Source organism: Ursus arctos, unplaced genomic scaffold (genome assembly GCF_023065955.2).
Source record: "Ursus arctos isolate Adak ecotype North America unplaced genomic scaffold, UrsArc2.0 scaffold_3, whole genome shotgun sequence".
Classification (NCBI taxonomy): domain Eukaryota; kingdom Metazoa; phylum Chordata; class Mammalia; order Carnivora; family Ursidae; genus Ursus; species Ursus arctos.
The window spans coordinates 89,463,289-89,490,357 of record NW_026622985.1 but is presented as its reverse complement, the minus strand read 5'-3'; the positions used below and the strand labels follow the sequence as shown (position 1 = coordinate 89,490,357).

The 27,069-nt window shown below is 49.6% G+C and overlaps 1 protein-coding gene across 1 annotated transcript in view; it reads right to left on the bottom strand.

The window, feature by feature from the left end:
* TMEM178B (transmembrane protein 178B) overlaps positions 1 to 27,069 on the bottom strand; it is a 333,995-nt gene that overhangs the window by 212,299 nt on the left and 94,627 nt on the right. Inside the window, exon 2 of the mRNA XM_057304458.1 lies at positions 11,227 to 11,340. Coding sequence (XP_057160441.1) covers positions 11,227 to 11,340 — 114 coding nt within the window. The remainder of the gene's footprint in view (positions 1 to 11,226; positions 11,341 to 27,069) is intronic.

Below are 27,069 nucleotides of genomic sequence, written 5' to 3'. Positions count from 1 at the left end.
GAAAGGCCACCTGTAGGAATGGAGCCCTCTGGGGGGGGGGGGGGGGGGCGAGGGGGTACTGGACTTCTCCCTCCCTCAAACCCTGCTCTGTCCCTTCCTTACCACAGAAGTGGGTCCTTAGGGCACTCCTTAATAAACATCCTCTGGCAACACCCCACCTCAAAATCTTCCCAGGGAACCCGACCTACAACAACCTGGCCCAGATTCGGCACACGTAATGATGAGACACTTTCCCGGCCACCTCTCCTTACCTGCCCATGGCACAGACCAGCAGGAAAGCCCAAGAACACCCAGGTAGCTCTGGGAGTGGGGCTTCTGGGAGCCCAAGGGCAGCGTAGCAAGTGAGGAGCTGGGCGACGCGAGGGAATGTGCATTCCTATCCCCCTAAAATGGCTGCGGCACCCAGAAAACCTGTAAGGTTTTGTTTTTAAAGTGTGAATGCTCATAATCAACAGTTTATAATTTGCAAGTGGAATCTATTTAAGAAACCTGAGGATTGTTCAGAACTACCCTGTCTGATATGGTAGCTACTTGGCCATGTGTGATCATTTAAATTTAAATTGAGTTAAATTAGACATTCAATTGCTTGGTTGCATTACTCCTATTTCAAGGGCTCAACAATGAGATATGGCTTAAGGCTAGCATATCGGGAAACGGGAAACGCAGATTTAGAGATCATCTCCATCATGACAGGAAGTTCGTTTGGATGGCCCTGATTGGAATGTTGAATTACAATGAATCCAAGAATGTTTTAATTGTAGTTGATACAAACCTTCCATGGAAGACTCCTAAGATAGATATGCATTGAGAGTGAAGCAAGACAAGTAACACTTTTTATTTTTGGCTTAGGCTTAGCTCCCCTCCCACCTTCTACACACAGAATTATAGTTTTACATGAGCAAGGATGAACTCCATGGAGAACTACTTTGGGTAAGCCTGAATTACCCAGAATGAGGCCAGCCCCTTGGCCAACTATGACCTTGAAGTTCAAACCAGAGTCTGCTATCAGCAAAAGACAAAGAAGAACACAAATGGTAGAGAACATCAGCCTCAAAGTTGAACTAGGGCAGGCATCAGCTCCCACAATTATCTCAGAGGACCAAACATTTTAGCTCAACCTGGTAACTCCATCACTAAGACAATGGCCAAAAGAAAACGTCCTTAAACCTAATCAATTTATGCAGCCTTTCTTCTCAGTCACGAACAGAGAAATGTGGGGTTTGTCCTAGCAGCCAACACTGCCAATCACTAAATATGACTTGATGGGCTGAGTCTTGGACTCAGCAATGCTTCATCATCTCTCGGGTGACCCTACATATCCCACCTTACCTTCACTCTGGATCTGGTTCTTACCTTCTGCCCACTCCGTGAACCTGGCACTTCAGATCCTCACTGCTTCCCTAGAACCCCTGCTATCAGGACTCAAGTTCCTTCTTCTCCCCATGGTCATGGCTACAGAATAGTCCCCCCCAACGCTCATGCCCAGCCCTGCCTCCCAAGCGGACTCAAGCCAGGCAGAGCTGCAGCCCCCTCTCACGCAACTGGTAGGTTACACGCAATCTTCAAGACCAACCTATTTCCCTGCAATTCCTGGTCCTTCTTCGTTGGTAACACAGAATGGAAATATCCATGACCATAGCCAGCACCACCCCATAGCCCATTGTGAGCACAGAGTTGAAAATAAGGAGCATCCTTTTCCCCCAGAACGGGAATATCATGCCTCACCCCTAACCACGTCAACTATCCTCTTCCTAGACCCTCCTCCTTCCCCCATATCCCCAACACTCTTGCAGTATCCACTTTTGGGATCTATATATTTCCACTTCAGGAAGAGAAGAACATCTGATCACAGCACATACTGGAAATTGCAGCTTTCCTGAAAGGCAGGGCTGAGCCACAACAGTCAGGAGAATCATTTCCACGCTCCCCTCAACGATTTCAGTACAAATGTACTCACGGCATATTTATCTTCAAAGCTCTGAAAATGTTACTTCTTAGACACTTAGTATGTAAATCTTCTTTTAGAGACTCCTGTTATTGTCTAAACTGTATTCTTATTGGACACAACTGATAAATTAGAGGGCTGCTTCTGCTACTGCTATCCCACTGAGGATCCCAAACACTGATGATTTTCTGCTCTGAAATTCCTTTCACAATATGCCACACTGTTGCCATTCAGCACATAATCCTCTCAGCCACTTTCTACTCCCACACTGTGAGCACCTGATGCAAGCTCCCATCACACACACCTGTGCAGACAGCAAACCCACAGCAGACCCACTAACACGTGCAGCCACAGAGGAGGCAAACACCCATTAAGCCTGTGCAAAGTTCAATAGAAAAGTCCCCAAGTCCACGAAAGATCATTTTAGAGCCTCTCACCCACATCCTAGGGGATCTCGAAGCCTGGTACAACTTTGCACTCCTATAATCATAGCATCTAATGCCGCTTGGTATCAGGCTTTTGCAGACTGACTGATTTCACATGAATCATTTTAATTTAAACTTTCTAATAACTCTCAAGACAAGTATTATTACCTCTGTTTTACAGATGAGTGTACTGGGTTTTAAACACTTACACAGTTTGCCCAGGGTCATATACCTAGACAGCGACAAGCGCTGGAACTCAATCCAATGTCCCCTAGCTTCACTGGAGCCTGAAGCCAGTTTCTGAATAAAGGAGAATGTTGGAGACGCAACAGAGGTTCCAGGCTAGATGTCAGGAGGATGCTAATAGCACACATGATGCAGAAAGACAGACAAACAAAAAGAAAATAGCTCACCTCTTCCGTGCTGTTTTATTCAATTAACAAAAAGAAATATGGAAGAAACGTGAATTACAAAAGCTCTACCAGAAAATAGACACAGACACGCAGACAACAAACAACGCATGAATAGGTTAAAAGTCCTGCTCCTGTGTGAGAGGTTGTGCTAAATGCAATATTCGCTCTCCCAACTCCCATTCAAGGCCCACCCACGCTCCGTCCTCCCGAGCCTTCACTGACCACTAGAGCCCCCACCAATGTCCCCCCAACACCAAGCGATCTCAAACTTTAGAGATTCTGATTCAATAGGCCTGGGCTGGGGCCCACGAATTGGCATTTCTAACAAGTTCCCAGATGATGCTGATGGTCCACAGACCACATTTGAGTAGCATGGTTCTAGACTCCATCGGTCCTTTGCCACAAAATATAGAACTTAATTACTTTTTCTGCTAAGCCATTCTGATACCCAGATGCCTCTCCCCTGCCCTCCCCATAGTCCTACCGTCTTCAGAAGCAGCCTCACCTCCAAAGCCCAGGACCAATCCTGATCACAGTTTGAGACTGCTGCTTTTACTAAAATGATCTCCCATCTTGTTCAAGGCATGATAGCCCCTGACCTGTGTATCCCAGATCTTAAAAGTGGGCTTCTCTCAGGCACTATTCTCTATTCCTTATTCTAACTCCCTAATGCTCTAGATTTCCTGTAGAATTGGGCCCTGTAGAACTGGATCCCCAGAGTAGCACCCACAGTATTCATACCTGCTGACCCACTGCCTTGATGACAAGTGTCTGCTGCCCAGACATCCAGGCCTCATCCAACCCACATTCACTGTTGCTGAGCTGTCCCTACCCACTGGAATACTCAGCTTCTGGTTTTGTCCCCCTCCCCCCCAAAACTGTTACAACACGCCTGGACAGTGAGCTGTGATTGTCGTAGCTGCTGGGAAGAGGAATCACAAGCCATTAGGACATTCCTTTTCAGCACCTAGAGCAGGAACAGTTCCCCCAGAGGGCCAAGAAGAGGTAGATCCCAGGGCATCCCCATTTTTCCCTTGCTCTAAAAAAACAGGCCATGCCTCTGCGATAGGGTAGTAGTTTGGGCTTCTATTTTGCTTTTATGCCCTCTACAAAGAATTCCTGCTGACCTCAGTGTGGAGTTTGGGACCCATGATGCGTGCACGTCAGTAGCATTACCCTGCACGCTCTGGGTGGTCAATAAACATTAAGCAACAAGCAGTCTGATCTCTCCCCAGGTTGGCACCTGGAAATATATCATCCAATTTGGAAAGCAGAATACCTTTTAATATCCCCTCCAGCACCTAACACAAGGCTTTCTCTATGAATATTGAATGAGTAAATGAACAAATGGGCAAGGGATGTCAGCGGGGTTGTCCCCAGTTCTCCTTAGTGGTGTCCGTATCACGATGCTTGGCCGGAAGAAAGCAGTTTCCAATCCGAAGAAGCTGAGAATGGCTCTAGGACAGACTTCCAACCAGTTCCCCGCACACACTTGGACGTGCACATTCAGACGAGCTGTGGTTGAAAACCGCAATCACACCGGCACAGGGGTTCTCAGATTTGCTTCAGTATGTGGATCATCAGCGCATCTTTAACACAATGGTTTGTATCCTACTCCACCCCCCTTTTACCCTGGGCTTCCTTCTTTCCCACTCCTGAGGCCATCTCAAAAATAAACCCCCATCCTGTCCACTCCACTCTCATCACTGACCCCTAGCCAGGCCAGCCACGTAAGTAGGTGGGAGAGAAAGCAAATGCATTATGATTTTAAGGATCTCCCCACTACCTTTAACCACCTCACTGTCATCCCTTTGGGTTAGGTCTTTTGAAAATTAAAAATGCTATCAGGGGAGGTAATCCGAGAAGACATCGACACCTTTGCGCAACAAGTTTACTGAATGTTTGACAGGCAGGGGAAGCTGTGAAGAAAAGGTGTGTCCTGGCAGGCGTTACTGCTGCAAGGGCAGGTAGAGGGGCAATGGCACATGAAGGGGGTTTGTGTTCCCTGCCTGGCTTGCTGCAGAAAAACCACGGGAGCTCTGGGAGGACAGGCAGAGAGCAGCTCGTCGGGATCCTACAAAGTTTACAACACTCCCTGCAAGGGCCGGGTGGGGTAGAGAGACAAAGATGGTTTGCAAAAAGCAAAGACTTTAGGACACACCAAGTGACATATGGTGACGCCCTGATGATTGAGTTTCTGGGCGACCAAGCTATCACAATTCTGGGGAAGGTTTCTTGCTAGGCATGACCCCCGTGGATGCCAGTCTTGCAAGCAAGAAGCAGCTGGCAACAGATTGCTCACAGTTAAGAACCTCACGCAGGCTGGGCTCCTCTGCGGATGCAGGGGAAGGAAAATGGCTGACACCGCAGGGGACCTAAGCTGCTAATGTCTGGGATGTTTACTTCATTAGGCTGTTTTACATAACAGCAGCTAGAAACAGAAAGGAGAAAATAGCTGGAGGGAGTCCGCCGGAGTTCAGACCTGGATTCTGAGTCTCAGATTCCTCTGAGGCCAAGGTGGAAACTCTAGGCAGCCCCTTTCTCCCTGGCTCAGTTACTCTGTCTGCAAAGGAGCTGGAACACTGCGGCTGGGCTCCTGGGACGAAACCTCGAGCCCCCTCTGAGGGGCATTACAGTGGATATGAACAAAGAGGTAGTTGTCACTGTGATAATTACTGTTATTTTATTTTCATCTCAAGCCCCTCAGTCTACCACATTCATCTTGTCCTGACCAGGGATGGCTGGGGAAGGAGGGACCAGAAATCCAGGCAACTCCTGAGCTCGGAGCCCAGAGGTCTGAATGGGAGGAAAGTCCAGAGGGTAGATGAACAGGCTCGTCAGGGAGCTGCCAGGGGAGGCCCCTGGGAAAGGAAAAGGCAAGGGCTATCAGGCCAGGAGCCAACATAAATCCAAGTCCAGAAGGCCAAGGCCAGCGGGGAAGAGCAGGAAGTAGCCTAGGGCACAAGAGGTGGGCATCACCTGGGAGTGGCTAGAGGGAGTGAGACAGCAGCCCCAGGGAGACAGGGTCCAGGGGCAGGATGCGCCAATTACAGAAAGCGAAGAGGGAATGGAAGAGGCCAGAAGAGAGGGAAACAGATAGGGCTTGGCCAACCTGAGTAAGGCAAGGGTTCTGCACTGAAGTGCACAACAGAGCAGCAGGACAGACGGAGCTTCTCACCATACACCAGCTGGGGTAGGGACTGGCCCCCCCCAAACTGAGCTAGCCTACAGGCCCCCCGCCATGGGGAGCCTCGAGCCTTGGAGCCAAGGAGCCAGGTGTGTCATTCAAGGGTCTACATCAGACAAGACACTTCTGGATTTGGCTTTCTTCTCCCTCGTTCAGCACACCCATTGAAATGCCCTTGCTTCTTCACAGCCTCAGGCTCCATCTGTCTGTCTTCCTCCCCTACTACCCTCCCCTCCCCTCCCCTCCTCTCCTCCCTCTTTACCAACAAATCTTATTTCTTCTCTCCCACTTTCCAGAGGTACGGTGTGAGCGTGTTTGTGTGTTGTGGGAGGAGCGCCCTCAGGAGGCTGGGGCAGCAGGGATGCGGATGTCAGAGGAGGCCATCATTCCTCCTCCTCTTTCCCTCCCTGGCCCGCGGGCAATGTGCGCGTGACCATCCGATCTAATTAACTGAACTTCCAGTCCTGACAGAAGGAGGCTTTAAAAAATAAATAAATAAATAACTCTAGCTTTCTCGGCTCTCAGCCAGCCTCCTGAGAGATAAGGGAGAGGATCTGATTGCAGGCAAGTGGAGTCCCAGCGTCCCGGTTCCCGCTGCCAGGGGCAATCAGCTGTGAGCTGGAACCTCCATCTTGAAAATGCCCAGTGGAATGAAAACCCCCAGAATGCGCAAGCACGGCGACTCAGGAGTCCTAGGGCTCAGACCCCATGGGAAACTCAGCAGCAGCAAAGCAGAGATCAGAGGGTAAGAAGACGTCCCCTTCTCGCACTTTCCACCGGGTGCCTGCCCTGTGGCCCCTAGGCAGCCTCCTCCTCGATGTCGCCTGGTGCAGCTCCACTCCATGCCAGCAACTTTGTGCAAAAGCACTGATCTCTCAGGGACGTCTTCCCAGACCCAGCTTTCTCGGCCTCCTGGCTCCCCCCCCCCCCCACACCCAGTGTCATGGGCCACCCAGGCTCCCCGCCCTCCCAGCCAATGGGCACGTGCAGGCCTCCAGCTGTGCCAAAAGGATATGCCAAAGGGATGCCAGTGGCACAGAGAGCAAAGGCAGAGCCATTGGGGATGGCCTCAGGGGCCCTTGGAGGGGGCAGGAGGGCGCAGAATTCTCCCAACAAGGGCTGCAGCCTCGGACAGAGCTGCAGAGCACGAGAAGTCTGTGGGGACATTATTTTCTAGTGAGAAGAGGAAGTTTCAGGCGCACCGCAGCGCCAGCCTGCTTTCCCCTCACTGCCACTCCGCTCATTTTGTCATATTTCAAACATTACACCAGACAACCCACCCGCAGGGCGGCACTGGCCAAGCTCATCTCCCGTCGCCATCGTCCCATCCTCACTGATCCAGAGCTGGAGGGGGCAGGAGGATCTGGGTCAGCCCCACGGGGGCTGGACAAACGCCACTCAGGGTCACTGGCACCTAACGGGAGGCAGCAGACAGACAGGACGGCAAGGAGGCCGCCCCAGACAGAGAGCCAGGCCTGGGTGGCGTGAGGGCACAGTTTCACCTCTGGAAGGAGTTCTGCCTCTCCCAGGGAGCTCTGACCGGGGAGGGAAGGACAACAGCAGCCACAGTGTCTCACCAGCCATCGCCATCCAGCCCGAGTAAACCTCACCAGCAAGTCACTCAGACAAGTCAGCGTTGGAACCTCAGAGACTCCTGCCGCCCCCCACCCACACACACGTTTGGTTCTCTGGACTTTATTCCCCCAAAGTGGTTATTATCTCTTTACACTTGGATTTATAAGCCTAGTGACCTACAAATAATTTTACTCTTTCACCTACTATTCACTTGACCATAAAGCGAATGAGCTCTCAGCCACACAGTGAAGCCACCCACTGGTGGTGTTACCTGTTCAAAAACCACAGCACAGTTTTAAGCCAAAATGTGCTTTTCCTATTTGGAAAAAAAAAAATTTTTCCCCCCACATCCAGGGGTGATTGACCACATGCAAATCCCTAGTGAAAAAATGTTTAACCTCAGTTTAACCGGAGTCTGAAATATTTACCAAGTTGTTTCAGAAAAAAAATTAATTTCTTGCCTTTGGCAAATATGATCTATTAAGAAAAATGATAGAATGTAAGATATGATGGTCAAATTCCAAAATGATAACCAACCTGGTATCAAATGGATTTATTTGATCTCATTTACAGTATTGAAAAGTACATGGGGCGCCTGGGTGGCACAGCGGTTAAGCGTCTGCCTTCAGCTCAGGGCGTGATCCCGGCGTTATGGGATCGAGCCCCACATCAGGCTCCTCCGCTATGAGCCTGCTTCTTCCTCTCCCCCTCCCCCTACTTGTGTTCCCTCTCTCGCTGGCTGTCTCTATCTCTGTCGAATAAATAAATAAAACCTTTAAAAAAAAAAAAAAAAGAAAAGTACAGAACTCTCAAATAAGAAATCAGAGTCTGATTTTTTTTTTTTTTTTTTTTTTAATTTCCAAAGCTTGGTCATAGGCGTTTGCTAGTCTTTGTAGTTTCTACTTTATCTCAAAGGGGGCTCATGTGCCCATTTCCCACCTAATATCAATATCTGAACTTTGAGAATGAAAATTGACATTTATTATCCTTCCCCATTACGCCAGCATTGCCCATTACACTTAGCACCAACTTCGGACGTGACCGATGCTCACTTGCCCTCCGGCTAAAAATAGCTGTCATCGGTGACAGGAATGGCAAATGTTCTCTGCCCATTAGACCACCCTGCGCAACAGGCAGATAAATCCCTCACTAAAGAATATCCTCCAGTTCGCCCACCATGGGATACCAAAAACCTTCATGCATCAGTTGCTGACATAGCTTTTATCAAGTAAAAACAGAGATCTAGTTGCACCCCAATTCACAAGCATAAGCTGCACACTCGATTTCGCAGAACCCAATGGCACCACAGTTTCGGAAGAAGGACCCCAGAGATGCTGGACTCAAAGAAGATTCCACAAACCCAGGGGCGCCTGGGGGGGCTCAGTAGGTTAAGTGTCTGCCTTCGGCTCAGGTCATGATCCCAGGGTCCTGGGATCGAGCCCCAAGTTGGGTTCTCTGCTCAGTGGGGAGCCTGCTTCTCCCTCTCCCTCTGCCTGCCTCTCCCCCTGCTTGTGCTTTCTCTCTTTCTGCCAAATAAATAAAATTTTAAAAAAAGGAACAACAAGAAGATTTCACAAACCTTAGCATTAGCCTCCTCTCTCCGTCTTTGCCAATGCCACGTAACAATTCCAGTGATGCTGCAATGCGTAATCTAATCGAATTCCAGGTATCTACTGTGCACAGCCAACAATATTCTATCGGGTTTCCCTTGAAATGCATCTGTGCAATTTACACTAATTCTCCTTCTTGCTGAAAAACTTTCACAAACTATCTTGTTTGAAACAATTATACTATATTGTAATTATCACACTGCCTTGTAATTATTTGCTTTGTGAATGTGTCCCTCCCCCTCCCCTACCCATCTCCACCTCCAGGTGTGAGCTCTTTGAAAGAGTTCTCCCACAGCCTCAGTATCCACTATGTGCCTGGTACACAGAAAAATTCAGTACCTTTGGTTGAACTGAGTAAATATGAATTGAAGCTACGTCAATCACTTCTTCCTTCTTAGATTCTGTTATGGCCCCTGTAACTTAAGTTATATTTAAGTGGTTACTCAGCAAGGCTTATCACGAACCCTGAACATCTGCTGTGGGCTTCTGTTACAGTGGACCAATGTAATGTGGGAAATAGGCAGTCATTTCCGGGTATTGATGTATGTGTCTCCTTAAGTATTTAGAGCCAAAAGAAAAATTAGTAATCCTGATTACTAGTATCTCTAAGGCAAATCTAACATTACAGTTAAGTAAGTCTGTGTAAGCCTAGCTCAATGTCTAGTACACACGGATGCACTTGAGACATTAGCTCTCTGTCCCCACGCTATGGTTAGTGTCTCCAGTAATGTCAAAGCCTGAAGGCAACAATTTGGTGAATGGCTTCCCATCCACTGATACCTGCGCTATCATTTCAGGCCAGTGGCAGTAACAGTCATCCAGACACTTGGTCACAGTCTTTTTTCCTGAAACCAATGAATCGTTGCTCTGTTTTAATCTTCCTCGCCCCTCTCACCTCCCGCCACCTCAAGCCATGGTGGTTTGATTAAAGCCAAACTAACATGTGGAAGATGCCTGTCCGGACCCCATGCGTGCAAAACATAACTAGGCAACAATAAAGGGAAGAAAGAGGTTTTCAACCTTCTTTAAAGTTGATGGAACATTTTAGCAAACAATAAAAGACCCTCCCTCGCATATAAATGTAAACCGATTTTTAGCCTTGTGATATTATGGGGGGGGCAGCTGTAGCAGGAAAGAAGTGACAAATGCAACAGAGACAACTCAGAGCCGAATGTGTCCCCTGAAGAACTGTGCCACCAGCGAAAGACAGCTTCCCTGACACAGACGAGCAGGACACCCCCATGGAACAGCAAAATGAAAATACGGCCAACTCTGCTTGCTCCTGAAATCATCCTCTTATCATAATTAGAGGATCTGAAGGTTCCTGACCAAGAAACTCCCTAACGGTTGGAGGCAGATACTCTGACCTCGGCTGAGCAATCACAGGCGAACTGGGTCTCCAAGCCTCTCATTTTTGGGGCAACAGAAACTCGTAAGCAGAGGACGAGATCCTACCCCTTAGTGACCCACCCAGAGGCAAACTCCCAAAACTATGCAGCCTGCAACCCCCAGCTGGCCTCACCCCGTATAAAGAACAGCACAAGGGATCCACAGGTTGCCAGGATAATGCTCCAAGCAACTCGGGAGAGGCGCTGAAGTTAGATCCCAGGAGCTGGTTTCCTTAGGTAGCTGTAATCAGAAACACCTACCCAGGGAACGAAGTAAGATTACGGATCATGGTCTGCTCATTGTTTTGGGGTTTTTTGATTTTATTTTATTTTTTTATGTTACATTTATTTATTGCCCTTTTTTTAAAGTAGGCTCTCCGTCCCAACGTGGGGCTTGAACTCACGACCCCAAGATCAAGCGTCACATGCTCTACCAACTGAGCCGGCCAGGCGCCCCTGTTTTTAATTTTAGAAGCAAACTCTTTAAATCTAATGCAATCGAAGCCAGCAGAGGCAATTCTGACCCACAGAAAATTGACACTTTAAGGAACTGCTGTCGTGCTCTGAGGCTGTCCACAGGCCAAAGAGGCGCGTCCATCCGTCCAGACAAGCTGCTGACGGGCGTCCAAACCTCCGTGACCTCCAAAGGTCGCCACCAAAGAAACAAACGCAGGTGTACTTACGAAGGGCGTGCCATTCATCCTGACGGATGGTCTTCGTGATGTTGAAAGTGAGGTTCCTGGGGATGGTGGCTGAGGAGTAGTGGTATTTGATGTACGTGCATCGCTCAATCTCTCCTGCCAAAGAGAGACAGGAAACAGAACGTTAATGAGGCAGCAACCATGTCTGGGGCAGCTTCTGGGACCCACTGGTCTGTCCTGGGGAAAGAGACTTGCTTCTTATGGGGCCTGGTGACACCCATAGTTTATACAAGGCAGTAACTTCAACTCCAAAAAGTCACATCTACTCTCCAGAGAGTAGAACTAAAGTCAAACACCATCGATTTAGATAGAAAAATGCCTCTCTGGCATCACTGAGGGATGGGAAGAGCCAAAGCTTAGGCTGACAGTGGCTTGCTAAGAAAGTAGAGCCTGTGTTTGTTTAACCTTAAGAAAATCAACTTTCAAGTGATGGGAAGAAGATTGGCATCAAAAGACATGAACAGTTTGTACCCATGGACCAACACACAACAGACTCCGGCCTTAATGATGTCATTTGTGCCTGTAGCACACACAGTCTTGTGGAAGGATGAACAACGAGAGCAGCCTCTTCTCTTTCCTCCGTCGTGCCCTAACCTCACCTCTGAGCACAAAGCCCTCAAATCCATGCCTATCTCCTTAAACCAGCCTCTTCTCAGGCTTCCTGGGGGAAAAAAAATCAAGTCCCTTAACACACTCAACACTTGGTCCCGTGGAACCTTTACTGATAATTTGACTAGCAAAGCATGCATTGCCAACTTAGGAAAGTACTCTTCTATCTTAGAACAGAGTTTTGCAAAGTGTGGTCCAGGGACCATCAGCATCCTCCAGGAACTTGCTAGAAATGTCATTTCCTAGGCCTAATCCCAGAGCTGCCAAATCAGAAACCAGAGGTAGAGCCTGCAATCCAAATTTTAACAAGCCCTCCAGGTGATTCTGTTGTACGCCTGTTTGAGAACCGCTGCCCCCGAGAATCTAACAGAATTACCAATGTATTAATTCATAAACCCAGCATGTTTGCAAATTCCAAAAGAAAGGACCAATTAGGAGTTCCTTCCTCGTCACCTGTGGTCTCCTGCGGGCATATCTACTGACACTTGCATATCTAGTGAATATTAGAACTCAATATCAGGGGATTGTGAAGAATCAGAGAAGAAGTGATTTTTAAGGGTTAGAGGTTTTAAAATGAGGTTTTACACCTGAATAGATTTTGATGGTAATCCATTTTGCACCCCACTGATTTTTCAATTTATAAGTGGTGGCACCTGACTGAATTGTTTGACCCCTGGCTCACTGTCAGCAGGGAGCCTGGCAATTGGTGGAAGGCAGTAATTTAGACACTACCTCTCATGAAACTGACGCCTTACTGTAAATCATATCTGGACAACTGCCCTATTGCCACTTACTGGCAGACACTCCTCCAATGGGACGGACATTGTCCAAAGAGGCAAAGTTTGGAGGAAGTGTTAGACACGCTTTTCCTTTTTCACCTCCTCTGCCTCTGTCCCTTAGTCTCTCACCTGCTCCCCAGCATTCCCCCTGACCACACCCCCACCGGGTCTTCCTTCTTCTCTAACTTGCTATCTTGCTATGCTTCTTGGGAAAGTAGTCCATCAGACCATCGCAACTCACGCCCATACCCTAAGCCCACAGTGCTCTGATTTCCAAAACAATCTCCACGATTAGCATCACCTCCCATCGGGTCTACAACATTATAAATCCCCCAGCCATCCCCAATGCCTCCCCTCCCCAGTGGGGCCTGTCCTCCCTGACATTCAACTGGTCACCAAATTCTGTTGATTCTACCTCAGAAATACCCCCTGGAAACCGGCCCATCCTCTGTGCCCTCAGCCTCTAGAGCAGTTGTGTGAATACAATGACCCATCTCAAGGCCACATTCACTGAGGACTTGCTTGTAGGAAACACTTGCCAAGTGCTTCAGAAACCAACGGTTTCCTACTTTACTCATGTCATGGCACACACAGAAGAGACGTGTGTGAGGCTCCTTGGGATAAACAGATGAGGCTGCCTGGGGCCCGTCAGCGTCCCTGTGAAGGCACCAACACCCCCAATCCACCTGTAACCCTCCATGTTCTGTACTTATCCCAATGGCAGAAAACCCTGTGATGGATATTGTCTCACTTCACCCTTCACACAACCCAATTAAGTAGGCATTCCTATGACCATCGGCATAATATGATTATATTTCACAAATGAGAAAACGGAGGCTCAAAAAAATAAGGTGACTTTCCCAAGGAAACAGCAGTGCCAGGATGAGAACCCAGAAGCGTCTGACCAGAGCCTCCCTCCGCCAGGCCACCCTCCACCCTGCCGCTTGGACTGTATTCCAGAAAGGACACGGTGGTCTCTTTTACAGAATAAACCTCACACTCCTCGCGCAGAAGTCCCAGCCAGGTGGCTGTCCCTACCTCGTCCTGGATCGACCGTATCCGTCAGGACTCTGCACCTACTCTCCTGTCTTTCTTCACCTGACGCACACCTAACCCTCCCAAGAGGTGGCCAAAATGGCGGCTCCTCGGCAAAGCCTTCCCTGCAGCCTGGACCGCGCCCAGCAACAGAGGAGCAGTAGTGATTCGACCGGGTCCCTCTCCTCTCTGCTCCCCGCGCTCCCGACCTACTGCGGCAAGCACACCGATGGGCTGTGATTTATCTGTTTACACGCCTCGCTCCCCCACTAGATTATGAGTTTCTCAAGGGCAGGGACTGGTCTTTTCCATTCATCTCCATCTCCCCGGCTCCCAGCACATGCGACCAGTCGCATGTGCTGGGAGGAAAGGAATGAGTAACAGGAGGCGCCCTCTGTAAAACCACAGTGGGCAAGGCATCCAGCTGCTTCTGTTCCATGCAAGGGACTAAAATAATCGAGGCAAATCAGAATCTAATGAATAAAAGGAAGGGATGGCTGCAGAACTCTGCGCCGACAGCAAACACTTCTTCCCAATCTGGATAATGTAAGGGGAAGCTTATCTGATCACAGCGAGATGGGAAAAAAACCATGCAGGCACAGAACAGCCTCTCACTGCACTTCGGAAATGTAATCCAAGGGGCAACGAAGTCAATGCTTCTCAGTTTTGTTTTAAGAAGAAAGAGGAGAGGAAAATATAAAGGGTAGCGAATTGCATCAAGAACCCCTCAGCAACGTGTACAGTCGAGCACGTCGTCCTGGGCTCCGCTTCAGAGACACCGAGCAAGATCTCCCTGGACGTGGCCAGATGGACGCCCATTACGGACGTCTGAGAAAAGTGTCGGATTTCTTGGCCAAGATCGGGTGCTCTCAGGCTCAAAATACACTCAGCAAGCGGCCACCGGTTCCAGGCAGGCTGCGGGCAGCTGCCCCCGTCTCCCTCGCCCCCTGCCCACCCAGCCACCTGACACTTGGCGCTGCAGGTGATCAGCCCGAGAGCCTGGCTGAAGCTGCGGGAACTGCCCGCTGGAGGCCTCACTATTTGCTTTGCCTCGGGGATGAAAGCCTCCTGTCTTTGACAGCAATTAAATGTGAAAGACTCAAATATTGCCGAAGAAGAGAGGCAAAATATTTACCCATGTGTCTGCAGGTCCTGTCAGTGCGCTGGGCTCTTGTAAATACAGGCACCATCTGGGCACCCAATTCGTGTGCCCAGAATGTGGGCTTCCCGATACAAATAGGTTTTCCAGCAACAATCCAGAGGGGCTACCTGAGAGGCAGGGGAAATCCCATGGCCTTCCCTCCTACATTCCAGCCCAGAGGCCTCAGCTTGGATAGGGTGGGGGCACCCTCAGGAGTGAGGACACCTTAAGCTTTCGTCTGTGCTCTGCCTTCAGAGCTGGTGACCCTCCTATCGGCCACGTCAGGCTCCCAGACGGACAAGAAACCCAAATGCGTAGTTAAGAAGAGTTTCAAAAACAGAAATTTGACAAAGCTGAGCAGGTGCGGGGACCTACGGCTGGTGACAGAAGGAGCTGGTATAACCCCAAGCCTGGAGAGGCAGAGGAAGCGGACACCAGAACCTAGAGAGAATGGCCGATGGAGAAGGGTGACGAAACGTTGGGCAGACGGTCACAGCCGGCCTGTGGTGAGGTGACCAGGAATAAACACGCAACCTCTCACTCCTCCCTCCCCCAGTAGCCGAACCTGCCAGAAGCTGGAAGAGGTGGGGGAGCCAGGAGCAGATAGCAGATGCAAGGTGGGGGGGATCTAAGGGGCAAACACAGGCATCCAAGCTCACTTCCCTTTTTTCCCTTTCCTCCCTCGCTCCTCTCCCAACTCTCTGACCCCTCTCCTTCTAAAGGCATCACCCCTGTTCTCCCTTATTCCAATGTCAGCTAGCTCCTTCTCCCTTCCACCTGCCCCTGCAAAGGACTATTCCCATCCTTTTTCCCCATCTCAAATCCTTTAGGACCCAAGGCCTAAGTGTGATAACGCACATGAAGTCCTCAGTGTGGTCCTTACACACAGTGAGTACTCAGTGTTAGTTATTTCTCTCAATTGCTGTGAAAGGACTACTTACTCTAGGGGGGCAAGACCAAAGTAAATCAGAAATAACATTAGCAACCACTGTTTACATCATGCCACATATATTTTATATACATATACGTACATAGATGCATGTATTTACATATATAATGAGAGAGAAACTTCCACACACGATAACCCTAGGAGGTGGGCAGAGCAAGAGCTCGGATGTACCCTGGTCATATGAGGAAACAGACCAGGGAAGGGGGAGGCAGAGCCGGCACACAAACACTGAATTCTGGATTCTAGTCATACCTTACAGCAACACCAGTAGGCAGTTCTCCTTCTCCTGCTCATCGGCCATCAGCAAGACCCGGTTTCCAAAACCCTTGTGGAAGGCTTATATGTATTAAGAAGAAACCTTCTTAGACAAAGTGATTTGAGAGGCAGCCCTGGGACCCACCCCCACTCCACCAGGACCCTGGGATCATGACCTGAGCCAAATGCAGATGCTTAACCAACTAAACTACCCAGGAGCCCCTGAAATCACGATCTTGAAGAGATTTCTGCACACCCATGCTCACTGCAGTGCTATGCATAATAGCCAAGACATGGAAACAACCTAAGCGCCCATCAATGGATAAAGAAAATGCAGGAGACGTGTGTGTGTATGTATGTATCTAACAGAATATCATTCAGCCATAAAAAAAGGAAATCCTGTCATTTGCAACAACATCAATGGACCGTCAAAGCATTATGCTAAGTGAAGTCACAGAAAGACAAATTCTGTATGATCTCCCTTATACGCGGATTTTAAGAACACCGAACACACAGAATCAGAACAGACTGGTGGTTGCCAGAGGCAGAGGGGTAAGTGGTAAGGGAGCTGAGTGAAGGTAGTCCAAAGGTAGAGTACCAGCTATACAAAAGTTCTAGAGAGATAATATACAGCATGGTGACTGTAATTAATAACATATTGTATAGCTAGCTGAAGGTTGCTAAGAGAGTAGATCTTAAAGGTTCTCAACCCAGGAAAAAAACTGGCAACTACGTGAGGTGATGAATGTTTATTACTGTGGTGATCATTTCTCAGTATGTGCATATATCCAATCAACACACTGTAAACCCTGAACGAACACAGTATTAGATGTCAATCGTATTTCAATGCAACTGGAGGAAAAAGTGGAAGGAGTCAGGCTGGGCACGTGATAGTCAAATGTGCTTAGGAGAAGTTGGGTTAAATATTTAAATGGTTTACTTATTGCAGGACTTCAAGAGTTTTTTAATGGATATTCTGACTCCCTCCTCCCCCCACCCCAGCCCCTGCCACCGCAGAAGGGACCCGTATGGCAGGCAGACTTTCCCAGACAACTTTGACCCAAAATCCTTTTTCATTCAAAGAACAGTTCTTACCACTGAATTGTGAGTTCACAATCAGAAACCACGTCTCCTGTTTACACTTTCTCCCCCAGGGCCAGGCAAGCACTTTGCGCACAGCAAGCCCTCCGTCTACGTTTGGCTCAATGAAGAATGGAGATCAGGGTCTGTTACTTGATCAAATGATCTCTAAGGTAAATGAAGTAGTTGGCGCTGAGTATCTGCTGGCCTCTCCTCAGAAGCCATGTCTGGAAGCTACTAGCAAAGCAACACCAGAGTCAAATGTCCATGTGGGAGCTGTGTTCGCACCACTCCTTGAAATAAACCTGGATCTTGGTGGACAGAACCAGAGCAGGGCCTCTGGGCACCCTCAGGGCACCTCAGATTCCCACTGCAGCCACAGGGGGCACCCCCAGAAAAGCTGCCAGCACTCCCCTCCCCCATTTCCTGCCTCAACACGCCTCACAAGACCACTTAGTCCATACCAGGCAGCCTACAGGAGAACAGGAGAGCAACCCTCAACCAAGGGCGTGAGCGTGAGAACGTGCGAGCCTGCGAGCATGCACCCAAGCCCCGGGGGGAGAAGCACGAGGTGCACTCTGCACAGTTACTCGGAGGGTGACTTCTGGACCACACGTGGGGCTCACCCCAGCAGGCAGCTTGACACTGCACACTTCTTCGCTTTCTCCTCCCTCCTCTGTTTCCCGGGGACTTGCCCAGGGCTCCTGTCTGCAGGCTGTACTGGGGAAGCGGGGATAAGAAGAGAATCTAGAGGAGAGGAGGGAATGTGGTTTATACACTTGAAGCCAGTGTGGATGATATTAAGTGAAAGGAATCGGTCCAACTTAATCCTAAAGTTACCCTGCGGGGTCACATCGGCACCTAGAGCTTTGGGCAGGCTTTTCTCCTTCTCAGCTTCTGTGTTCTCCATGTTCTTTTCCTCTCTGATATTCAAGCATCCTAAGGCACGCGATGGAGCCCTGGACCACTTCGGAGGGTCCACAAGTCTCCCTCATTGCAGAGCTCCTTCTTCAGAAGTCTATTCAATGTCTGCCACATGTCAATGCCTCCGTTTTAGCCCAGGTCATCCCACATCAGCCCACTGAGGTAGATACTCATTCTAGTGGTATCCTCATCTGACTGAAGGAGGAGACAGCATAGACAGGCAGGTGAAGGCCCTCCCTAGAACCCCTCAGTCGGCCAGAAGAGAAGCCAGGGTCTCTCAGTGGGTACGTGGCTGGAATGACTCACTGCCTGTTGAGGGTTCACTGGGAACAAGGACTATTTTGCAGCCCCAGTCCCTTGTATGTAGAAGAACTTGATACGTTCTTTGGTGAAGGAAGAAAGAAGGGCAGGAAGGGATACCACCCAGGTCTTGTCTGCTGCTCCTCTTTCTCAGTGTTGATAGCAAAGCGCCCAGAACACTGGGGGCTGGCGTGCCAGCCCACCCAGGCCTCAGCCTGCCAGTCCAGGGACAGCCTCACCCCCGGGGCTGACCACCCTCCATCCCTCTTCCAGCCCGAGGCCTATGCTCTGTTCTTAATATATGGAAAGATTAAATAGAACGTAGAAACACATGGAAAAACATTGAAAACCAACATTAAAAAGAGAGAGAGATGAAACCAGTTAAAGCTTTAAGTCTTATTTAAAGGGCATTTTCTTCAAGTTAAAAAAAAAAAGTTAAAATGACATCTTAACAGGGAGAGAAAGCAGGGAGCTTTCCTGTAGCAAGTTAGGAAAGCCATCATCAGATTTATTACTAGTATCGCTGTTGAATACTTGAGCAGCCCCAAGAGGGAGGGTGGAGGTTAGGGAATTCGAGGTTTGAGATTAGAAGCCAAACCATGTGCCCGATGAAAAAGCAGGGAAGCAAACCAACAATGCTCCAGGGGTTCAAGGAGGGCAAAGCAGCTGGGGTCCTCCACCCCTCCCAACCCTGTCTACAAGTAGGGCAGAAGGGGGACAGGACTGGGTAGGGCACACGCTGGGCAACTCCACCCACTACAATGATGGCAAGAGCTCTCCCTACCTAAGGGGCAGCTCTTCACAAAAGCCTATTTCAAGAAACCCCCCCCCCCCCCAACTCCCTAGGCTCCTCTTAGCACCTTCTGCTCCTCCCAGATGTTCTGAGCCCAAGGATTTGCCAGGCTCATAGCTGCCACGGTCCCAGCCAGAAAGCGTTTTCTTATACTGAGGAAAAGTGTTAGGGTATTATTTTTAATGCTTTCAAATGCATTCCACTTTGTGTGCTTTGTTTTTGTGCTTGTGGGATCGGCATGGCCTTTTAATGTTGGAATGCGCTGCATAGTTGATGAGCAGTGGTCAGGGGGCCCTCCTGAGTCGCACACATGGCATTTCAGGCTCAAAAATCCTGCTCCTGACTGCCAGCACCCCACTCATCCCCAACACATGTCTGACCCCTCACCCTGCCCAAACACCTTCGGCTGGCTCGTACTGTCACCCAGCAATGTGTATGTAAGTCCTGTATTTCTGCCGGTACTAACAGCTTGGAGCAACAGGAGCTGGTGGTTTCCAGCTCTGTCCTCCCAACCGCCAAGATGGCACTGTGCAATACCGTCATTCGTTTCGACAACAGCTCATGCTCAGTGCGTGCTTTCTATGGTGCACGTTCTATCATGCATTACCTCCTTGAATCCTGGAAGTTAAGTCCTGTTGTTATTCCCATTTTGCCAATGAGGACATAGAGGCTTACACGGGGTCCGGGTGGGATGCAAAGCCATCGAACACCATACCCGTGAAGACATATTGTGGAAAACCAAGCTCCTCAGAAAGAGAGGCCCTCCGAGGTTTTCTATCAGAAACAAAGCAAAACTGTTCCATCGACAGGGATTTCCAGCATCTACAGGCTCTGCTGCTCTTATCAGAGTAAGACACTGGCTTCCAAAATTCCCCTAACGAGCTAGAGAGCTGAGAGCCCCTAGTCACAGAGGAGGGGAACTTAAGGGGTGTTTCCCACGCGTGCCCCTCAGCCACACCCTCGTCCCCACTCCCAGGACAAGCCATGCACCAACAAGAGCTCTCAGGCAAGGTACCCAAGCCCTCAGAGCCTCACGTCTTCAAAGGCAGAAGGCAGATAATAGCACTCGCCTCCTAACACTGATGAGGTAAGTGAGCCAGCCTAACACCCCCGCCCTGTAGTAAGCACTCGGTACATGCTCTCACGCCCCTCCCCACCCCGTCCCCCTTCCTTCCAGCTAGCACCTCCGGCTTCCACACCCACACGGTCACAAAACCCAGCATGACACTGGTCACCCTCGAGGTTCAGTGGACATGTTCAAGTCTCTCCCCATACCACCCTCACCACCACCGTTCCCTCCCACAGGCCTGTGCAAGACCCAGGGGACCACACAGTCCCTGGTCTGGGAGCCAGAGCAGAGCCGCAGTGGCTTGGCTCCCTGTAAGCTGCGTGGGCAGCCACGTCACAGTCACAGGGCTGGTCACACAGAGGGGACAACACGCAAGTGCTTTCCTCCAGTGAGACAGTCAAGCCACCACATGCTTGGGCAACTGTCTCTTCTCGTCGTTTGGTTTTTCTGTATGTTGGTTACCTTCTACGAGATCTCACATTTGTTCAAGCCCCTGAAGAAATTCTTGGATTGTGAAGCCGTCACTCCATGAATTAGCTCTCTGCCCACGCATTTCATCAACAGGCCACCGCCATCCCTGTCCAAGCCATTACTCACATCCATCCCTCAACGGGGCAGCGTTGAAGACAGAACTCTGCCCATGCACACATACAAAATTTCCCTCGTGACCAGAAAGCGGACCAGTAAGAGAAAGCCATTTGGGGAGGGCCGTTGGGCCTGCCGGTAATTCACATCCCTGCTCCGCCCACCCCCAGGCCCACACTCCCCCGTCTTGTCCATCTGCATACCACCCACCCCATCAACCTAAGGAGCGTAGCCAGAAAGGGGACGAGGTCAGCTTGGCATGGCCTGTGTGGGCTCTGGACATCAGAGTTTCCTTGCTGATCACTCACCCGCCCTTTGGACAGTTTTCCAGAGCTCCCTCGAGCTCAGCTGCTGTGTTCACAGAATCCACACAGTCTTTTCCTTTCTCGAAAAATCAGGATGCTGCTCTCCTGTCTCCAGGCTCACAGCACTTTGGAGGCCACCTCAGACAGTCGGGTCCCGCCACGTGAACAGGACGGCCCCACGGGAGAAACCACCCCCTGTGCTCCTCCCTGTCCTTCGATATCATCTGGTGCCCAACACTCAAGAACCAGAGGGGGGGGGGGGGGCGCGTCTGGGTGGCTCAGTTAGTTAAGCATCTGCCTTCGGCTCAGGTCATGATCCTGGAGTCCCGGGATCGAGGATCTCTTATCACAACCGAGTCCCCAGTCTCCCCACAGAACGCGGCTCCCTGCCTCTGCCTCCCGCTCCATTCGCTTACCAGCCCTTTTGCGTTACTTTATCAAGTGGCTGCTCCTTGACTAACATCTAAACAGCATCTAACACTTCACGATCTTCTGTGCTAAAGGTCACCCCATCTTTTTAGGATCTACGACGTGTTTTATCCAGATTTCCACATTCCTGGATTCTGAATGCCTTTCCCCCCTTTCTGAATCTTTTCGCAGGTTTTCAACAAGACATTTTTAAATGTCATTACATAGCAACTCCCTCACAAAAGGAAATAAAGAACGAGGGGTCACAGGCTGGCCCCACGCCACCCATCTTCCCGGTAAGGCTCCAGCTGCCGCTTTTCCCCATTTGCTCATGCGTTTTCCAGCTTGAAACAGGCTGCTTGGGAAAGAAGAAGGTGAGGTATGGCTTTAAATTACCGTTGAGGGTGTAGTAAATAAGCTGTTCCCTTATTCCCATCACAGCCCTAATAACCTTCTAGAAAGTTCAGAGCCCCAAGCCGTCACTGCCCTCACCATGCCCCCCCTCCCAGGGCTCAGACACCCAGCGCACGAGGCCGCAGCTCCTCCAGGCAGTTTCGGCTGCTGGAAGGATCATCCATCTCCAGGCTCTGACAGACAAACGAGGCGAGAAGGAGACCAAGTCTGGTTTTTCACTGGAAAACAATGAGCTCATGCTTTCTCTCCGGGGACCCAGGAAGTGGAGACAGATCTTGAGATGGGGAGACAGTGATAGAGACGGGCAGGAGTGATGAAGGATGGGCAGGAAAGAGGGAGGCGGCCAGTCTGGCACTTTTTTAATGTCACTTTTGATAAGAATCCCCAGCTCTCAGGCCAGAGGGAAACATCCATTTTCTTTAAATTAAGGATCCAGCATGAGGCAGTTGTCCTAAAGGGGAGGGACAGCGAGAAGATAAACTAGTCAGAAATTCTTCATTCCTGCTCCTTCAGAGAAAAGATGATCGTTCATGAGTCACCAAAATTGCAGATACCACAGCAAAGATGGGTCTGCCTTTCTCGGTCACCACTGCTCGGGTGTGGGGTTCGAGATCGGACACGTGGACAAAGACCTCAGGTAGCTTCTCTGACAGTGGGCCTACCACCCGCGTGCATCTCCGGAAGGCCAAAGGCCAGTCGTTTCTGATAGGCCGAACCAAATAAAAAAAAAAAAAAATTCCGACAGCTGTCCAGATGTTTCTAAACAGCTAAATGAATGTCTGATTTCAGCTAGGGGAAAAAGAAATCCAGATTACAGTTTTCTGCTTCTCATTCGAAAAGGGAGTTATATAATCCTGCTTTTCTTTACCAGTTAATTCAGAGGAAGAGAGAGAGAGAGTGTGTGTGTGTCCCTGTGTATCGTGTGAAAGCATTTGTGTGTTTGGGGCAGGATCGGAGGAAGCTGACCTGTAAATAACAAACCAAACCCAGATGATTAATTATTTCACTCTTCACCCTGTTGTGTGCCTTAGCTAAAAACTGAACGGAAACTAAAGCTCACAGACAGATAGCAGAAAGCCCCAATAAATTATGTTTTTATTACCTCTATTTACAAAATCGACTATTCTCTTGTTGAAGTTAATTGGCTTGGCTAGATTAAAGATGTTAAGTGTTAAATTTGCCCAACTCACCAGGTGAAATGAAACTCAAACCCAGGTATGAATACATGAATAGCGAATTCTTCACTCGTCCGTGAATCCGACAGCACGACTGCCGTTGAGAGCCCGGGCCCTGGAGCCAGCCTGCCTGGGGTTAAAGCCTAGCTTTGAGACTCTGGGTGCAGGATAGCGGCCACATTAATGAAGCCCTCTGTGCCTCCACTTTAAAGGGAGAGGATACAAGTATCTACCCCCTTAGGGGCACTGTGAGAATTCAATGAATATAGATAAAGCACATAACACCAGGTACACTGTAAGCGCTCCATAATTGCTCATTAGGTCTGAGGCCATACTATATCCATGTAAGATGCAGATTTATTTTACGTGTCAGACGACAGGTAAGTTTTTTAAGACCTGAAGTGAGCACGTATCTGGCATGCTTTCACAAAAGAAATGCAAGCCCTAGGACACAGTTTGCCAGCCTCCTGTCCTCTTCCTGCCTCGTGTACTTTCTCAGCCAGGCTCTGGCAAGCCTCCAACCCCTACCCCAGCTCAGGGCACTTCCGCCATAAGCTCCAACCCTGGCTACATCCTACCACCCCGCCCCTGCCTCAAGGACTGAGACCACTGCCCCCCACTGCCAGTCACCTCTAACACTTGTTACAGCAGTGACCTTCCTGACCCGTCTACCCAACTCGTCTGTGAGACCCTCACTGACGCAACCCCGACTGAACAGTACCAAGTAGAGTTTGACCACCCATAACCAGAAAAGTAGCCGTGGAGCACAAACCTTTGCCCAGTGAGGAGTACATGTCCCCTCGCCCTAACCCGATGATTGTGGGTCAAAGCCAAGATGGAATTTCTCTTTTACACTTTCTGGAAATGATGCCCCACATTCTGCCTCCCAACCAAAACAGCAAAAACCCAACAGAGTCAGGGAATGTCAGGGTTTGGTAAAGACTGAGGGCAAAAGCAGCTTTCAGACGGTTGTTGGGAGTGTAAGATTGTTACAAACGCTTAACAAAAATCAAGTAAACTGGAGATACATGTGCCCTATGGCCCCAAATTATGCCCCCCGGACAAACTCCTGCATATGTGTGCAAGGAGAAGTGTGCAAGGATGTTCCGTAGAGCACTGATCAACCTAAAGGTCCATCAATTAGAAAAATAAAACGTGGTTATATTCACATAAGATATTCTTAACAGTGTAGATGACTAAACTAGAACTGTATATATTGAGACAAAGAAATATAATGTTGAATGAAAAAATAGAACCGGAGAGTTACACCTACAGTATCTTTGCACGTTTTTGTATTTTAAGTTTTTCCTACCATAAAATATAGTTCTTTGGGACCCAATGAGAAAGAACACAATCACATTTGAGGAAGAAAGCCACCTGTCCCCTTAACAAAATCAAAGGCACATGATCTAAGTTTTAATGGCAGGAGACCGTCCCAGGGAGCCCTGGCTCACCTCCAGCTGACCTTCTCCCAGGAGCATCTCACTAACCACCTGTGGGCCCCCCTCCCCTCCACTGGTGCAGACAGGGGCCGGCGCTGCGTGGCTGGATGCCAAGTAGGACAGAGACACGGAGACAGAGGAAAGGGAAGGGAACACAGGACACAGTGAGCACCACCCGGTGCTGGAGGAGAGAAGGGAAGGTCATAGATGGCTGAGGACATCAGGGGAGGCTGGGCAAAGTCAGAGGACCATGTTCTTCAGGCTGGCGGGATGCAGAACGTGGGGGAAGGGGTAGACTGGGGCCAGCCAGAGTCCGACGAGTCTACAGCTAAGGCCACAGGAGCCGACTACTCCAGAGCCAGAGTTTGCTGTGATGCCACAGGGGATCGTTGGGGTAGGTGCCAGAGTACCGAGCGGAAAACTCAGGCAGGGGGCTGTCACGGTTGTCCAAGCACCAGAGTGGGGCCTGAGTACAGCCAGAGGCACGGACTAGGAGGACACGTGTGAAGCCCTTCTGATCGACACTGGCTTCCTAGCCCCTTGGATTTGACCTGCTCCTGCAGGGACAGGTGCGGCATCATTCTCCCCGCACGTGGGGCTCGTGCCTCTGCTGCAGCTGAGCCAAAGAGCTGCTGCCTCTTTCAGAGCACAGGAGCAAAGAGACGGCGGAGTGGGTACCCTCTGGGACCCCAGGCATCCAAACCGAGTGAGCAGAGGACAGCACATCATCCGAATGGAGTAACCCGCTCCTTGAGAGGCTGCCCAGCGCCGCCCTAAGTGTGGTGAACACCGCTCCTGGCCCCCTCCGGTTTTGCATTCGGGCCTTCACTGAGATCAGCAGCCAGCACACAGAAGCAGAATGTGCTCAGACAGACAGACAGCCATCTCCTATGCAGTTCTGCAAGGCCTCAAGCAACCACTCCATTCACTGCAATGAAACAGAACTGGTACAGCTCCAGCTTGGAGAAGAGGCTTGGCGAAGGGGACCTGGAATCCAGAAAGCAGAGCAGAGAGCAGGAAGACTCCGAAGCTGGAGGCAGAGGAAGCCCAAGGCAAATCCAAGTCATGGAAGGGGCAGGGGGCAGGGGCAGGGGAAGGGCAGGGATGGAACAGTTCAAAGAGGGCACAGGCAGCTATAATTGGAGACATTTCTATTCACTTGCACTTTCCTTGCTTCTAGAAGATGGCCTACGTGAAGATATTCCAAACGAAAATAAATAATGAGACCCCATCCCAGTGAGCTGGTGCTCTAAGTGCATACCACAGGGATGTTTTTAAACTAGAATGATACTCGAAGGAGCCTAGGGTTTGAGGGCAGGTAGGAAGCCATCGAAGCCTGTGGAAACCGAACCACCAAGACAGTGAAATAAATCCCTGGAAATGAAGAGTATCACACAGAGCGCCCCCGTTCTCTCATCTCCAGCCACCCCACCCAGCCCTGTTAGCTACCAGGACAGCTGGGATGGTGGTCTTGCTGCTTCCTTCTGCTGAGCTCCCACCTCTTCCTCCCCAGGCTGTGTCACCTAGGGCTCCACCGCCTCTCACTTCCCCCTACACCCTGACAGGCGTCTCTAACCCCTCTAAAGTCTCGGCTGATCTCCGTCCCTCCCTGCTACCTTCTCTCTCCACATACTTTCCCGCATGTCCCTCTGTCTCTCCAGGCTTTAGAAGCCCAGACGCTTCCCCCCTCTCCCCATCCCTGTTGCCTAGTTGGTGGGCAATGTGATGGGATGGAAGGACTGGACCAGAATTCAGAAATCCAGGGGCAGCCTAAAACACATGGGCATTTACTATATGATATGTATTAGTCATTTCAGGCTGCCATGACAGGACACCATGGATAAGACAGCTTACATAACAAACATCTATTTTTCTCACAATCTGGAAACTAAGTCCAAGATCAAGGTGCCAGGGCTGGTTTCTGAGGAGACCTCTCTTCCTGGCTGCCTGCTCTGTCCTCACATGGCCTCTCTTCTGTGACGCACAGAAGGGGAGCGTGGGGAGGAATGGACTGGGATCTTAGCAGAACACCAGTTCTATCCAATTAGGGCCCCAACCTTATGGCCTCATCTAACATCAATGACCTCCTGAAGGCTCTATTTTCCAATAAAGTCACACTGGAGGTTAGGGCTTCACCATCAGAACTCTGGAGTGACTCAGTTCAGTCCAAAGCACAGTAATGGTGGCATCTCAAGTCAGTAGGAAAAAGACGGCTTATTTATAAATGGTATTCAAAAAACTTAGTAAAAATTAAATTGAAAGCATACTTTTACACCTTAAGCCAGTATTAAATCCCAAGTAGATCAAATATTTGTTTGGAAAAGAAGTCATAAAAGTATTAGAAGAAACCCTGAGGAAACTCTTACGCAGCCATAGAGGGAGAAAGCCTTTATAACTATGACACAAAATCCTTAAGAGAAAATATTGAGAAGTTTGACTATGCAAAAACACAAGATTTCTGCTCAGCAAAACCCACCATAAGCAAAATCAAAAGAGAGAGAGAGATCTGCAACTCAAATCACAAAGGATTGATTTCCCTCACACATAAAAAGCACCTACAAA